The sequence below is a fragment of the Diplotaxodon limnothrissa genome, linkage group LG18, assembly GCF_057381915.1.
Source record: "Diplotaxodon limnothrissa isolate DT_005_m linkage group LG18, D_limnothrissa_male_GT1.1, whole genome shotgun sequence".
In the NCBI taxonomy this organism is placed as follows: Eukaryota; Metazoa; Chordata; class Actinopteri; order Cichliformes; family Cichlidae; genus Diplotaxodon; species Diplotaxodon limnothrissa.
The window spans coordinates 6,109,010-6,125,147 of NC_140613.1; the positions used below are offsets into that span (position 1 = coordinate 6,109,010).

Genomic DNA, 16,138 nt, shown 5'->3' on the forward strand with positions numbered 1-16,138 from the left:
AGAGCAAGGGGGAGGGAGGGAGTGAGAGAGAGAGGATTTGCGGCATGTAGTTTGTCAGCTGTCATTAGAGGCAGATGACACACACATACACACAGACACACACACACACACACACAGGAATAATCTCACAGAGAAGCGAGGGGAAATACAAAACGAGTGTATGGTTGTGCGTGTGTGTGTGTGTGTATGCTGTGAAAACCAGTGTGTTTGCCCGGCCGGCATGGGATGTTTAGCCGGCTCTGGACCTGTTATGGACTGTTTTAACCAAAGCAAAGGTAAGCAATGCTCAGACTCTGATCTGCTTCGTTCTGTTTCATGCTGACAGCAGATTAAAAGGCAAAGTCTATAAGGTTGGTTGACACACTATATTTAAGAACACACTCTTTTTTTCCATATGTCTCAGATGATGACATTAAACAGAAGCAATGTTTAGCAGTGTCGTCAGCTACTTCTTGTTAACTTGAATCAATCAGAAGTTATGTCCCGCTTTAAAGCACCTGTCAGTCACTCATGCTTTGATTGGACATATCTGAGCTAATGTTTATTTAATGTGAATGACAGAAATTAACTTTATATTATGTTATCCCCATGTTTCTTTATTAGCCCACAATGATGAGCTCTGATGCTCACAGTAGGTGTGACTATCCCAGTCATACTTGGACTTTGAGCTGTCATGTATTGTTGTGGTTTTGTGTGTGCGAGCGTGTGTGCGAGCGTGTGTGTGCATGTTGCAATGGGAGTGGTTATGAATGACTGGCCACACACGCAGAGTGCACAGTCAGCAGGCCCGAAGCTGCTCTGTCACCTGAGGTCTAACCAGCCAACTGTTTACTCAGTTTTCTGCGCTTCAATAACAACTGTTGGTAAAACTCACCCAGAAAGCAGCAAGTTGGCCGAGTGTAAAATTCACAGGTTTGTGAAGTCGCTTTGCAAATGCTCAGTTTCGTAATGACAAGCTCGCAGTTAAAGGGAAAAAAAGGGGTGGACTTGTTAATATTCTTAGCTAGTGAGGTGTCAGTTCAGTTTTAATCATTTTAACTAATTCCCAACGGCAGTTTTTACACAGGATATTAAATTTCAGTAGAGGAACACTTAAATAAATCTTTAGTGTACCAGAATGTTTCGTTTCCAAGTGAGCACAGCGATCCACGTTTGAAAAATCCATGACTGCTTTTCTCACAAAGGCACACATACCAGCGCCAAACTTGAGCAATCTTAGAGGTTAAACTTTGAAAGACAACTTTCTGAAGCACAATGCAAACAGCTGGCGTTTCATGGGGTCACTGGGCTGTGACTGCATGTTAATTTTCACACAGACACTAGCTGCTTCTGCTGATAAGTCACTCAGGGAGCTGAAGGTGGAGTTTGACCTCTGGGCCAGTAGAACAACGTGAAACTCCTCTGCTATCTCTATCTAGGAGTTTTTGCTTTCACTTTGTGTGGCTTTTTTAAAGTTGCCTACCTCACCGGTGAATTCGTCTAATCATGTCTGATATGAGCTGTGGTGTCTTCCCATGTCATAAAAAGGGATTTACTGCTAACTGCAAAGAAAGCAGCATTTTAGTGTTTAGCACAGTGTTTAAATTGGATAAAAGTGGTAAGGTTTGTCTTGAATTCTGCATATGTTATACAATGAAGAGGGACCACATCACTCCAGACCTGGGAACACTGTACTGGCTCCCTTATCTCTCAGAATTGATTCTTTTAAAAGTCACCTTGCTCAAAGGCTTAGGACCAGCCACTGCCTTGTGTCCTTTCTACTGCTGGGTAGCCAAAATCACACCAAAAATGAGAACTGGAGATGCTCCCTCATTTTCAGCTAATATCCTACTTGATGATATTAGTGATTTAAACATTTAAACACCCATTAAAAGCAGGGCTTCTCCTGTCACAAACTGTTATGACAAAATGCCTTTGTGTGTTGTGTAATTGTTATCGTTACTTGTTTGCTCTTTCATCAAACCTGCATCCTCATTTTTTTAGTGCCGCACATGTTGCATGAAAGGTGCTGTACAACCAAAGCAGTATTACACTACAGTATACTGAAAGATCAAAAGAGCTTTGAATGGCTTTTCAGAAGAGTTTCAAACCACCGGCCCTGTACTGTGAACTTGAAACTTGAGCTGAGAAGAGGCAGAAATCATATTTAGGAGTCCAGATTTCATGATGACATAAAACAATCACTTTATTTCCGTCTGTGTCTCGACAAGCACCACTTTTATGTTTTGTGTTTGTTTTTAATGCATGTAGGATGATTCTGCACATTAGAGGAACATAAGTTCTCCTTTGGTGTCTTTCCTAAACTGCAGTGCCGAGGCGGCCCCGATGTTTTTGTTCTGTGCTGTTAAGCAGCCGCTCAGTTTCAGTGTTTACAGCAGAAACTCTTTTGTGTGTGTATGTGTGTGTGTGTGTGTGATTATCATCATGTTTGTCCATGTAGAAGCATGGCGTTTTTGTTTGTGTTTTAGTGAGTGTGCATTAGTGTGTGTGTGCGTATGCGTGTGTATGCACTCGCAATTGAGTTAGCATCCAGGCAGGCATGTTCAATGTTATTGATTCCTGTCTATAATCGATCACGCTCTCACATTACATGAAGCTGCACATGCCGAGTAATGAGCAGCTGCTGGCTATCTAGCCAGCTAACAAGCCATCTGTGAACAGTTTATTTAGAGTTATTATTTTTAATGTCCCTCCATTTTGATGCTATGATAATTACTCTGGCATTTCTGCACGGCACTTGCATCAGATCATCTTTCACTCAGCTGATTTTCTTGGGTTTCTGTCAATACAGTTGAGTTTCTGCTTGTTTTGCCTCTTGTTCCCTTTTCTAACTTTGGGAGAATTATAGAGACAGAGATGTGCAGATAATTTGCTATTTAACTCTAGTTCAAATTTGATCGGATCATTCTAATTGTAATCTATTAGTAACAACAAGATTTTTCTCAAGTTGATGTGATGACGTTGAAGATGGCAAAAAAAAAAAAAAAAAGGGGAACAGAAAGAAGACTGAGCTAAGGTGGCTGAGCTATGGTGGTGGGGGTGATTATTTAGACAAAAAAAAAGGAGTGCTGGTTGAAGTGAGCCAGTTTGTACAGCTTGGTTTTTACGGGGACTCACTTCTCAGCACACAGAAAGGCATTTGCTTTTCATTCCAACACAACAGCGTCAAAAAGTCTTTGGAAACTTTGACACTTCAATAAAAGAAGGTCTGGGCAACCAGGTGGCAAGAGAGGTAACTGTGACCAAATGTTTGACGGGCTTGATTGGCTGAGAAACTCCTGTGTGTTCAGGTGGAAAACCGGCTGTAGGGATAGACGTATACTCGTGTCAAATTTGCATGGGCGTAATGGATACACTGGAAAGAAACAACACTGTGAAAGCTGAAGTGGAAGTCAGACTGTGCAACCCTCTCAAAGCCTTTCATAGTGTTTTTTCCTCTTGTTCTTGAGGTGCAACATCTGTTCTGGGATTTCAAATCTTTGATGTACAGATTTTTTGATGTTAAAAGAAGAAAAAGAAGAATTACAAAAAGAAAACAAAAGAGAAAATTTCATAATTTTTCAATTTCTTGTTCCCTTTCATGAGGAAATATTTTGCAAGAGGTCAATTAGCTATACCAACAAACGATCATATTTATTGAATTAAACTAAAGATTTACTGACATGTTGGAGCTGTGAAGACGATGCTGTTGGATGATTTCGTTTGGTCTTCCAACAGGATGTTGATTGAGGTGTAGGATAGTATTATGACCTAAATTGTTTGAACAGCTCTTTAGCTATATCCATGTGTGTCGTAATGTTAGCTATGCTATGGACTATCCAATTAAGATGAAAGGCTTGATATAAGCAGGAAATAAAAAAGCTCTTCTTAAATAAGGCTTAGTGTGACATCTGTATCAAATATACATATGTCACATATGATTTATGTTGAGGAAACAAACAAAACAGAGTTTGTTTAATCATTAATCATTACTGGACTGAAATTTAACATCAATCTAATTAGGTTTGTTTTCTTCTTATTTGTTGACACGCATTAGGGTTTTTTTTTCATATGGTCTTATGCTCTCAAATGCTTCTTTTCTGAGAGGTTAGTGGAGCAAGAAAAGGAACGACAACAGAGTTTAACACACAAAGGTGCAACAAGCAAGAAAGATGGACAGTTTATATAGTTTTTGACATTTAGTTTCATTACACTACAAATACATTTTTGTATATTATGACTTTAGACTACAATGCAGCAAAGCTAATGACCAACAAAAGAACAAACATGAACAAGAATAGCCCACATAACCGGTTATTCCATGTATCATGGCCATTTCCCTAAGTGGCAGCAGTATGTGTGCATCTGCAAAGCTCAGCAGAGCACCTGTGTGTTATCATCCTTAAGCCGTGTTGTAGAATCTATCCTTTTTGGCACATATGTGTAGTCTAACTGGTAACTGGTGTTAGTGCTGATTTGTGTTAGCTCAGTTAAACAGCCTACTGGAAAGTCTAATATTGTTTGAATATTTGCTGACTCGGCTCCAACGAGCCTCAGGCGTCAAAAAAGAAAGCAGCTGTACCAGTTCATCCACTGCTGTCTTTCTCTTTGTGGCGACTCTTTCTAGTAAATCAAAAGCTATTTGGTCATTTAAGGTAGTGGTTACTTGAAATGACTAAATAGTTATTGAAAGCAAATATTGTAGCTACTCAGAGAAATAAAGCTAGATATGCACAATACAAATTGTCACCAGTAACTGGAGAAGAGCCAACCATAGAGTCACCTGCTCAGCATCACCGTGGCACCAAACAGCCGAGATGTACATAAAGAGATTGGACTTGTTGACGTGGACACGCCAACACGTAGAAAGCCACATACACAAACACGCTCACTGTGCATATGTCGCAGGCCTTTCAGTGTGGGAGAAGCCAGTGTTCTTAATCCAGCTACAGCAGGGTATTAAATCTACTTTATGTTTGTGGGTTTTCTGGCTTTTAGACAACAGCCTTAACAGTTTACAGACACCAAAGGGAGGAGGGTCCTTACTACCAAATACCTCTGTCAAGCCCACTGGTGTCTGATTGCTAAATTGATCCTGATTTTTATCATTTTGTTCTTTGTTTTTGCACTAGCAGTAGTAGGGAAACAAGGCACTGAAGTACTAGTCTTCTATTATAGTGGACTGTACTGCATTTGTAGCTGTGACTCCTCTTCACAGGTTGCATTCATAAAAATAATTATTCGGTTTTATTTATTTTTTTCATTTCTAGAGGTTTGAAAATAAAATTTAATATTGATCTGCAAGGAATAAAAAGTAAATTAAATTCAGTTTTATGTAACACCAAATCAGGAAGACATTGGCTCAAGGCATTTTTATATTGTGAGGTAAAGACCCTACAATAATACAGAGAAAACAGAGAAAACCCCAACAATCATTTGACTCCTTTAAGCAAGCACTTTGGTGACAGTAGGAAGGAAAAACACCCTTTTAACAGGAAGAAACCTCCGGCAGAACCAGGCTCAGGGAGGGGCGGCCATGTGCTGCAACCAGTTGGGAGGAAGTTAGGATGAAGACACGCTGTGGAAGAGAGCCAGAGATGAATAATAACTAATGATTAAATGCAGAGTGGTGAATAAACATATCGTGAGTAAAAAAGAAACACTCGGTGCATCATGGGAAGCCCCCAGCACCCTAGACCTACTGCAGCGTAACTAAGGGAGGATTCAGGGTCAAAGGTTTGTGTAAAGTCTTAAATATCATCCTTTGTCATCAACCTTTTTGAAGGTGTACTATAAGAGAGAGTATAATAACTACTAATAGTACTACCTACCATGCTTATATGCTTCGCAAATGTATGAAATTACACATATATATGTTAATTATTCATCCTTGAGGTGACTCTTTTTGTGTTTTGGCGCTTTATACATGAAATGAATTGAATCCGGATGGATTAATGTGTCTGGGAGGAGTGATGCATGCATACTTTATGATCATTATAGTAAGATGTAAAACCTTTTCACAAAATGCAAAGATCTCCAGGAGGAGCTTCAATAGAGCAGCCACCCACGGCGAGCTAAATTGTGCGTAACATTAACTGACGGACTCAATTAATTTCTGGGGATAAAAACTCTGACATTTGCACAGTAAATGTATTAGGACATTAAGAATAAACATGCAGGTTTTCCACTATTCCTGCAAAAAAACAAACAAAAAACCACATTAGCTTTAATTTTGTGCTGTCAGTCATTGCATAAGACTGCGTGGTCGTTGTTATTTTTTCTTTTTTTTTTGTTACACGCTGAAAACCTCAATTAGTCTGCACACTAAAGCCTGGGGATGACTCATTACCTTAATAACAATCCGTAGTGCGTTTTACTTCCATGACAACTATCATTTGGTCAGAGTAGGTCTGTCATGCATATGGTGATTGTGGCATCCTCCTGACTTCCCAGCCATTCCCTGCTGAACAACAGGTCTTGTAATTATCTCTAATTTACAGTAGTAACAGATTTTCCAGAGGTTTTTACTCAGTGTGCTATTTTTGTTTACTTCTAAATGGGAGTCGGGTGTGCTATCGCTCATCTTTTTTTCTTCCCACCTGATTTCCATGTGGTTGCAATCCAATACCTACATGCTCTATACCTCTGTTGCACAGTGGGAATTATGGGGAAATTCCTGGAAAGCTGAAGGCCGCAAAGGTAGTTTGTATTAACTAAATGATAATGCCCCTGATCCACTCATCTGATTGCAGACATAGAGATTTAAACCCAGTGTTTTGTTCAAACTAAACAGAGACTACAGATGTGTCCGTTTCCTCTTCTTTAAAAATAAGTAAGGGAAGTAAACAACAAAAACACATAAGTGAAAGCTTCACCCTGCACTCACCTCTGTAACCCCCATCCCCACAAACTGAAAACAAAGAAACTGAGGAGCCGTGGTTTCTACTGGAGACAGGGTCCACTTAAGCAGGCAGTGATCAATCCTCAGCTTTAATTTCTTAATGGCTGGTTTGACCCTCTGGCCCTGGCTCTTCTCTGCTTCTCAAATTGTTTTTAAATGGCTTCACTTTGCGAAGCTCTTGGCTCCTCTGATTGCATTAGTATCGGGCTGAGCGGGGTAAAGGCTTTTGTCGCAGGCTACATTAGTGTTAATTCATTGTGTGCACGTGTGTGTTTGTGTGTGTGTGTCTTTCTGTGTTTTTATGCCACATGTCTCATGGATGTTCTTGTGGATTTGGACATGTGTATGTACTTCAGACATTGATTGAAGTATTTTAGTGAAGCTGATTGTGAGGAGTAAAGTGACTTTGTGTGTGCGTGCGTGTGTGTGCGTGCGTGCGTGCGTGCGTGCGTGTGTGTGTGTGTGTGTGTACCTTTCTCTGATTGACTGAATCTTTAAGCGAGGCTTTCATCAACTTTTGAGGTTAGCGTGCTGGACTCTCGTGATGATAACGTTAACTTCACCGTCCGCTGAACATAATAAGACTCTTTGTTTTGAAACTAACATCACACTTGACGTCGCTAACCTTTGTTTAATTAACTTTTAGAGAGGTGTTTCCTTTTTTTCCTACTTAATCCAAGTAAATGGATGTCTTGCACAGCTCGAGGGTGGAAGGTTAGTTTTGGTACTTGATGTTTAAATTTAAATATCTCCAGCAATGATTGACAATCAAGTAATTAACTCACACGTTGTAATTTCCTTGTTTATTAGGATGCTGATTACACTATTAGGAAAGAAGTGGGTATTGTCAAATGACTTTCTGTTCATTTGCATATGCCACGTGAGAGTTGATCAACTTGGCATCAATTTGTGTTAGCTTTGCAAACATATTTTGCTAACTTTAAATCAGCTGCTGAGTACTGACAGGAACTAGAAAGTATAAACGTTTTCCCATATGAGCTCCTCTACACTGGCTCCCTGTTAAATCTAGAGTCAAATTTAGAAACTTAAAATCCTTCTCCTCACATACAAGGTCTTGAATTTTTAGGCCCCATCTTATCCTAAAGACCTCATGTTACCGCACCTTCCCAGTAGAGCACTTTGTTCTACGACTGTTGGCTTACTTGTGGGATATTTAAAAGTAAAGTGGGAGGCAGTACCTTCAGCTTTTGGGCCATTCTTCTGTGGAACCAGCCTCACCCTCACTTCTTTTAAGATTAGACTTAAAACTATCCTTTTTTGTAGTTAGGGCTAGATCACGTCACCTGGAATCTTCCCTTAGGTTTTCTGCAATAGGCCTGGGCTCCTGGGGGCTTCCCATGATGCACTGTGTGTTTCTGCTTCGCTCACCTTTTTTCACTCTGAGTTTATAAACCACAGAGTATTTATTCATCAGGTATTATTAATCTCTGGTTCCATCTGGCCATGGCAGATGTCTGCCACTCCCAGAGCCTGGTTCTGCTGCAGGTTCTCCCTGTTAAAAGGGAGTTCTTCCTTCCCCCTCCCACTGTCGCCAAGTGCTGGCTAATAGGGGGTGATCTGATTGGTGGGTTTTTTGAGGTGACTATTGTAATTTGGCTTTATATAAATGAAAGTGAGTTGAAAATGAAGACCTATAACGCTGAAAAGGGAACAAAGATGCCATTGATACTATAGAGAGCTAATAAACTATCTTCCATCAAACGACAGATGCAACGAAAGCAAAAAAAAAACAAAGTTGTTGACCCCCAATTCAATAATTTAATGATGTAAGTCAGCAGGAGCCAAAATGGGTAATAGATTTTCTTTGAACTGCTTCATGTTCAGAAAAGATATCAAAAAGCTGCTTTGACTCAGAAGGCAGCACAAAATTTCAAATTCCTGTTTTGTTTATTAGACTGTTTGCTTTCTCATGGTTGACCTGACCAAAAAAAGTAGTCTAAGTTATATTTTTAACTTACTGGCTACCAGACATGACGCGTGTTCTCAGTCTAATGCCTGTGTATGGGAAGGCATTAGAAAGGGTAATTACGGTGGCCAAGTGGACAGAGATGTTTGTCTCTCACCATGACCCTCATCACTGCTGAAATCTTCTGTATTTCACGTGGACCTGCTCTTTTAATTATATTCTAGTCATCAATCAGCAACCATCACCCACCATTAAGTGTCATCATGTAACCTACAGTAGGGACGTTAATGTCGTTCTATTTTTAATAACTTTGCAGTGTATATGTGTGTTTCTTCCTCCACATTTATACAAATCATAGGACGGCTAAGGATCCACAGCTCTGGTGGTGCTTGTAGCCTAATAACAGGACAGTCGAATGGTCACATTGCTAGCACACTGATATTTAGCAGGTACAATGCTATATGTAGTCTAGCATGTTGGTAGTAGTAGATGGAAGAGTAATTACAAAGTAATTACAAAACAGAAGTTGAACGGTTCAAAGGAACTGCTGGTGTAGCTGGAGGGAAAGTCTGGCCATAAACAAAGTCATTATAATCAGTCCTTTTGAGACAAATTCATTCAGTGGTTGTCAAGATGGCAGTGCCACTGTCAGACAGACATTTTATTCCTAAAGCCAGCCTGCTAGCTTTTCTAAAAATTGGCTGATGGCACGAAAAGTTGATAGCTAGCTGAATCACAATGATAACAGCTCATTAACAAGGGCTCTCTTTGCATTGTGGGAACTATCACCACATCCACAGCCAAAGACACCACTTGGCAAAAACTGACTGTCTCATTTTTTTTTTTTAATTACTTTTTTTTTTTTTAAATCACATTATTGATAATTTTCTGCTCTCTTGGTGTAATAGGGATATATTTTCCTCCTTCCTCAAGCCTGCTAATTCAGAACAGCAGATGCTCCTCCTCCTATTTTCTTCCTCCTGTTACCCCATACATTTCCACTTGTATTATTCTGCAACACTTACACTTGCCAGCTTGAAGGCTGTGTGAGAAAATGTTTCTGCAGGCCCTTATTTATTTCTTCCTTTATAGGTTTCTTTCTTTTTGTCTCTCTTTACTCTCCATCTCCCTCCCTGCTGTTTTTCTTTCCTTTATCCCTCTATCCTGCCTTTATCTGCACAGTATCAGCCCCTCTGACGGCCTGTTATGTAATAGTCAGGTGATGGGCTGGCCCGTTGAAAGGCCTTAAAGCCCGACTGTCCTAACAGACACTGCCTCTGCTCCTGCTTGTAACTGTTGGAGTCTGTCTCATCTGCAAATGATTGTTAAAGATAACAGATGTTTGTCACATCTATTCTGTCAATTTGTAATCAGTATGTCCTTTTTATTACCTCAACTCCAAACCTGTGTTATATTAACAAAAAAGGACACGCCAGTCCTTTGAAAGGCCTGAACCTGAAGCAATTTTTAACCGTTTCTTGGAAAACAGAACTAAGCGCCAAACAGCTACCATAACACACATCTGCAATTTGAGTAATTTAAAGTAAAACTGAGGGAGAAATCAGAGAGTTGACCATGTTAGACCAACAAGGGTTTTGTAAGCAGTGTTTTGTAGGTCTAGCCACATGAGGTGACCATATGGTGTAACTTTCCCTGCCAAGAAGTGTTTAATTTAAATGCCTTTCCACCTGTCTATACTTTGCTTCTTTTCGGTCTTACCCAATTCTTTCAAGATGACAAAAATATTCTTTAAACAACTTGGCTGTCGTCATTATGACTGCTACTGAATGCCTTTGACTCAAACACCATAAATGTTCATGTAAGAACAGTGAATGCCTACATGAATTAGCTGTTTCTAACTGAAGTAATTATTGACACCTACTGTATTCCCACTGGGCCTCCCACATTGCCTGCGGGCACTTTACAATAGCACATTGTGTTCGGGAGTCACGAGCGCACTCCCTCATTATACAAAATGCAGTGTGTGTACATCTTCAGCGCATTAACTTTTGCCTATAAATAATGAAGTGAAGTTCATCAAGGAGTGAGACGAGCACTCTTCACCGTCAGTTTTTAAGGATTTAGTGTCCACGGTGTTCAGCTGCACTTGTGCTGCTTCAATCTGGCGCATCGAGGTTATGTCTTTGTTTATTGAGATTTACTGTAAACACTTTGGATACGTTTGAAATCATGAACACATAAATGTCCAAAGGACTCTATAGTTTTCAGGCTTGTACTCTTGCTGTGAGAATTTAAATATTATGACAGGCAGCTCCAGTAACTGATCTACCTTTGTATTGCTTAAACAAGTCCGTGGTTATTATACTGTTGTACCTTTATATTTGATAGTTGCTGTTTATGCCAAAACATGTAACTTATGTTTTATTTTATGGTGATTTTAAATGAAGTTAAGCCTTCAAGCCACAGTTCTCCAGGCAGGCAGCTCCATCTGCACCACTACATGCACTCATAACGTGTCTCACATTCCTCGTGTCATATGGAGAGCATACTCGGTCTAAATTCTCATCCCAGTCTTCTTCAATTCCTCAATAACCCCAGCATCCACCTGTACACTCCAGAGGGCTATATGTACGCATTATTTACCAATTTTATATGTAACAATAAGCACGCTAAACACCAAACTCTAACTACAATCTGCACGGGTTTGCTTTTCTGCCTCCAGGTGCTGATATCTGCTGAAGATGAGTAGTGGGAGGGGGGACACCCCAGAGCCCCCCAGAGGGGGAGACTCTCTGAAGAGGAAGGACTGTCAGTCAGACCTCCTGGGGCCCAGGTAAAACCTTTATCCACCACACAGCCTCATGATACACTGTAATACATAAATGACAATAACAATTAATCAGAACTAAAGCCTTATTACTTCCTTATAGAACACTTGATTATTAATTATATAGCTCCTCATTTTGGTTGGTTAGATTTTTGACACATTATTAAATAAATAAGTAAGTAGTTATAAATGGCATGATAGTTTATGGCTCATTAAGAAGAAAAGGGAGTGATTAATGTGGGTCACTATAGAAAAATGCTGCTGCAGCATCTTTGGATACCACAAGTTGACTGAATGAACTGTTGTTTGATGGTACGCTGCAGACTATAATGAGGACACACTGATGTTGCGTCGGAGGTTAAGAACTTAATTTTACTAAGTGTCTCTTTGTCTCCGAAAAGAGAAGTAGTCAGTATGGAGAGCACGCGAGTAACTCTCGGATATGTAGAAACATTTTTGGAAACTCAGTGTAAGATTACTGCACGGTGCAGCAAAGTCCTCGGCTGTTATATCACAGCTATATTATCATACAGCGCAGCACCGTTGCAGTTATTGTGGTTTTGACTTCATTAATTTCTTTCAATGATGTCGTCATTTCCCTCCTTATCCTCCAGCCCTAAGAGGAGCACTGAGAGGAGAAACCGGGAGCAGGAAAACAAGTACATCGAGGAACTGGCAGAGCTGATCTTTGCCAACATCAACGACATGGACGACCTTAACGTCAAGCCGGACAAATGTGCCATCCTCAAGGAGACGGTGAAGCAGATCAGGCAGATCAAGGAGCAGGGTGAGGATATGCTCTTGTGTAATAATAATAACTAAATGTTAATAAATGTGCTTTGGCACTTGTGCTTGGAAAACCAAAGACACCCAGATGTTTTTGATTTGCCAGCGTTCAGGGTGTTTGTCCGTAAAACTTCTCAAATGTACATTTACAAATAAGAGGAAAAGGCAGGGGATCCCCCAACGTAATTACAAACAACAGTCAAATAGTCAAAACTAACTGCTGGTGGAGCTGGGGGAAAGTCTGGCCATTACCAAAGCCATTAGAATCTATCCTCCTGTGACAGTTCCATTCAGTGGTGGTCAAGATGGCAGTGCCACTGTCAGATAGACAGTTTATCCCTAAAGCCAGCCTGCTAGCATTTATAATTAATGACTGAAGGCAAGAAAAGCCGATAGCTAGCTGAGTCATGATGAACAGCTCATTAACAAGGGCAAGCAAAGCCACACACTCGTTTTTTGACTTGTCAGCATTTCCGTTTTTATCTTTTTGGTCGTTAACCAGTTTTACAATTACAGAAATTTACAAAAAGTCACAATATCTCCAAAGTAAGTACAACACTACAATCGATGGAGAATTTCTAGCAAAAGATGTTCCTGTTGTGAAGAAAAGTACCAAATCACAGTTAACCTCAAAGTTAACTCGCACACGTGCTGAATAGTTTCATCTGCCTTAATTACGACTCCAGTTTATACACATTAAAAAAAACGAACTCCTAACATCCCCAAAAAAACTCCCTGACTTGGTAGGAGTTACTTTAGAGACTACTGATAGAAGCCCTGAAGAAGAATATGATGAGGACAGTTATGAAAAAGACCATGTTAGCAGAAATTGTATTATACAAGTGTAATAATAAATGTTTTAAGAATAACAACTACTCCTTTTGGTGAAAACCAGTGCCTGGAAGTGCCTAAGAGAGAATCTGTTCAGCAATCTATTTTAATGAGTCCAGATAAGTTGAGAAAATTTCACCTTCTAACGAAAGCAGGAAGTTCAAGGAAGATCAAACTCTCAGATGACAGTTTCATAATCAAAGAGAGTCTATTCATGTTTTCACAGTCACAAACATGGAACAATTGCCTGAGGAAAGCGTTGACATTGGAAGTGAAGAAGCATAAATAATATTAAGTCTGTAACAACTTAAGTGCTGCAAGCACATAAACTGAACATGTAATTATTGAAATGGCTTTCTGCTCTTCTTACGTGTTTAACTGTACAAAAGGAAACCACACTAATGACAACTGTCAGCACAAAACTGTCTTTTAGCATAACTTTAACACCTAAGTCTTGAAAAACAAAAACTCTGGCTCCGTCCTGCATGTAAGTCCCCATCTTCTAGGACCTGCAGTAGACTCGACAGACCGATGCGGAGAGAGGAAATGTGAGTGTAAACACAGACTCAATAATGACAATGTGTGTGTGTGATGATGGTGAGACAGACAGACAGAGGCAGGGCTGTTATGTAACACTGACCAACATGATGTGAGTCTTCAGAGGAAAGCGGGCAGACCTGCCTTCATCACAGTCTCACGATTTCCTCAGCTCCTGCACGTCTTCCCTTTAGCCCTCTTCCTTTATCTCCCAACTTTTCTCACCACATCTCAGTCTTCACCCGTTGCTTTTTTAAAACACGAGTCCCCCTTTTTACAGTGTCATTTCACTTTAACGCCACATTTTTCATCATCACTTCTTCCCTCATTTCTTCATCCTACCAGGTTCTTTCTTTTCCTTTGCTTTCCTTTCCTTTCCTTTTTAATTCTTTTATGTCCTTATCTCCTTTTTTACCCTTCCTCAGTCTACTTTAATTCCTTTCAGTCATTTTCTTCATGTTTTTCTTCTCTTCTTTTCTCCCTTTTGTTTATTCACTCTTTCAACCTTGATGTAATTTTATCCTTCCTTATCCTCGTCTTTCTCCTCTTTTCTTTCCCTCCCGAGCTTGCTTTACCCACTCTTTTTCCTCATCCTTTTATCTTCTTTTTCATGTGTTTGTCCTTTCATTTCTGTTCTTTTTTATCCTTTTTTCTTCCTTGTATTTTCTTCTTTCTTCTTTGTTTGTCTTGTTTTATACACTCTTTTATTCTTCTGTTATTTTCTATATTTTCCTTTCCTCTTTCTGTTAACCTGTTGTATCTTTCATGTCTCCTACACAGCCTCTGTCTTATCTCTGTACTTCCATTTGTCTCTCTTGCCCATATCTTTATCTCTTATCTTTGCTGGCTTCATCACTCATTTTCTCATGGCCCCCCTTCTCTTTTAGTTCCTGTGGTCAGCCACTTGGTGTCCATGTGTCATGGCGCAGTTTGCATTTGAAAACAACAGCTGAATAAGCACACACACGCACACACACATACAAACAGATAATACACACAGCTGCCTGGTCAACTTCAGAGAGCCACTATTGTCTGCATCTTTTTGACCTGCTGAGGTCGATTTCACACAAAAGTTATGAATTCAGACAAAAAAACATGTCACATGTCACCTGATGGAAAGCTCACAGAAACAAACAGGTGAGAAAATAGCATTGTACGTACCCATTCATGATAGTCAGGCGACAAGGTGTGTGTTTATGCTCTTTGGCTCACAGCTCATATTTACACTTACTGCAGGGTAAAATTCTAGATGATGAGTATTTGTGTAGTGAGCGTGCACTACCATATGAGTGTGCCGTGTCCTTGGTTCTCACTCAAATCCATAAAGAAAACTGTTCTTTTCTATTCTGACACATTTTTGCAGCCTGCTTTGTTTAATGTAAAACGTATATAACCATATATTAGACATTTTATATTCATTTAGAAAAATGGAATCTCACCCACTTGATGGGAGATGGATTTTTCCCCACCCTGCTTTGTTTAGCTGAAGTTGTCTCATTATTCAAACTGCTGCTTAAGGTGTTGGCTTGAATAAAGCTGTTTAGATCTAATGAGCTGTGCGTTCGTCAATACTGCATACTGCATTATGTATAGTACACAGCTGTTAATATGCAAGTTTGACTGCTAGTATTGAGTGTTTTTGCTGTGATGTTTAGCTTGAAAGTTATTTTGATTATGTAAGCTTAATTTATAGGCAGTGGTATGCAGAATAACTCTTTTGCTTCTTCGTGCAAATTGGGGCTTTGGGGTCCAAACCTGAGTGCATAAATTGATCGTGTCAACTGGAGTGTAACATATTTATTGATTTAAAAAAAAATGCTGAGTATTATTGTAATACCCTCCAACGTGCACTGCAGAGCCACCCCAGGCTCTCTGTGACAGGGTTTAAGGCTGATGACTCTGTACAGCTCCGGTCCCACAACAGGAATGTCAGCTATGTGGTCTAATGGGGCCATGGGAGGCTTAACAGTCCAGTGGTACAACCAGGGAGGAGAGTGGAGACTGGCCTCTAGTATGGCTACGAAAGTGTAAAATGTAGAAGGCATTAGAGTAGTGATACCTGCTGCCCGCGACATCCCCACCACTGAAACCTACACAGGATCGTGCTGCTGGAAGATTGGTTTAGAGTTTATATAAGCACAAGGTTAGAGTAAGGACTAGCCAAAGAATGTAATGTGTGAAAGGTCTTGGTGTACATAAAAAAACAGTCTCTGAGTGGGTGTGTGTTTGCCTGAAGGCTTCATCATCACAAAAACAATACTGTCAGTGTTTTCTGTGAAAATAAAATACCCACTAAGAGGGAGAGCTACAGTGAAAGCTTCGGTCTGACAAGATAGTTTTCCAAGAAAATGAGCATATTTCTCTGATACACATACAGTGAGCTGGTTCA

General features: G+C 40.0%; 1 protein-coding gene across 5 annotated transcripts in view; it reads left to right on the top strand.

Annotated features, from left to right (window-relative positions):
- LOC146612973 (nuclear receptor coactivator 2-like) overlaps nucleotides 1–16,138 on the top strand; it is a 52,356-nt gene that overhangs the window by 14,974 nt on the left and 21,244 nt on the right. For 4 of the 5 annotated variants that reach the window (XM_085377021.1, XM_085377025.1, XM_085377024.1 and 1 more), the window contains 2 exons: nucleotides 11,491–11,601; nucleotides 12,210–12,382. In XM_085377021.1, coding sequence (XP_085233147.1) covers nucleotides 11,510–11,601; nucleotides 12,210–12,382 — 265 coding nt within the window. In that variant the 5' untranslated portion in view covers nucleotides 11,491–11,509. Of the gene's footprint in view, nucleotides 1–75; nucleotides 276–11,490; nucleotides 11,602–12,209; nucleotides 12,383–16,138 lie in introns of those variants that run through there. The other variant, XM_085377022.1, reaches the window with a different exon arrangement.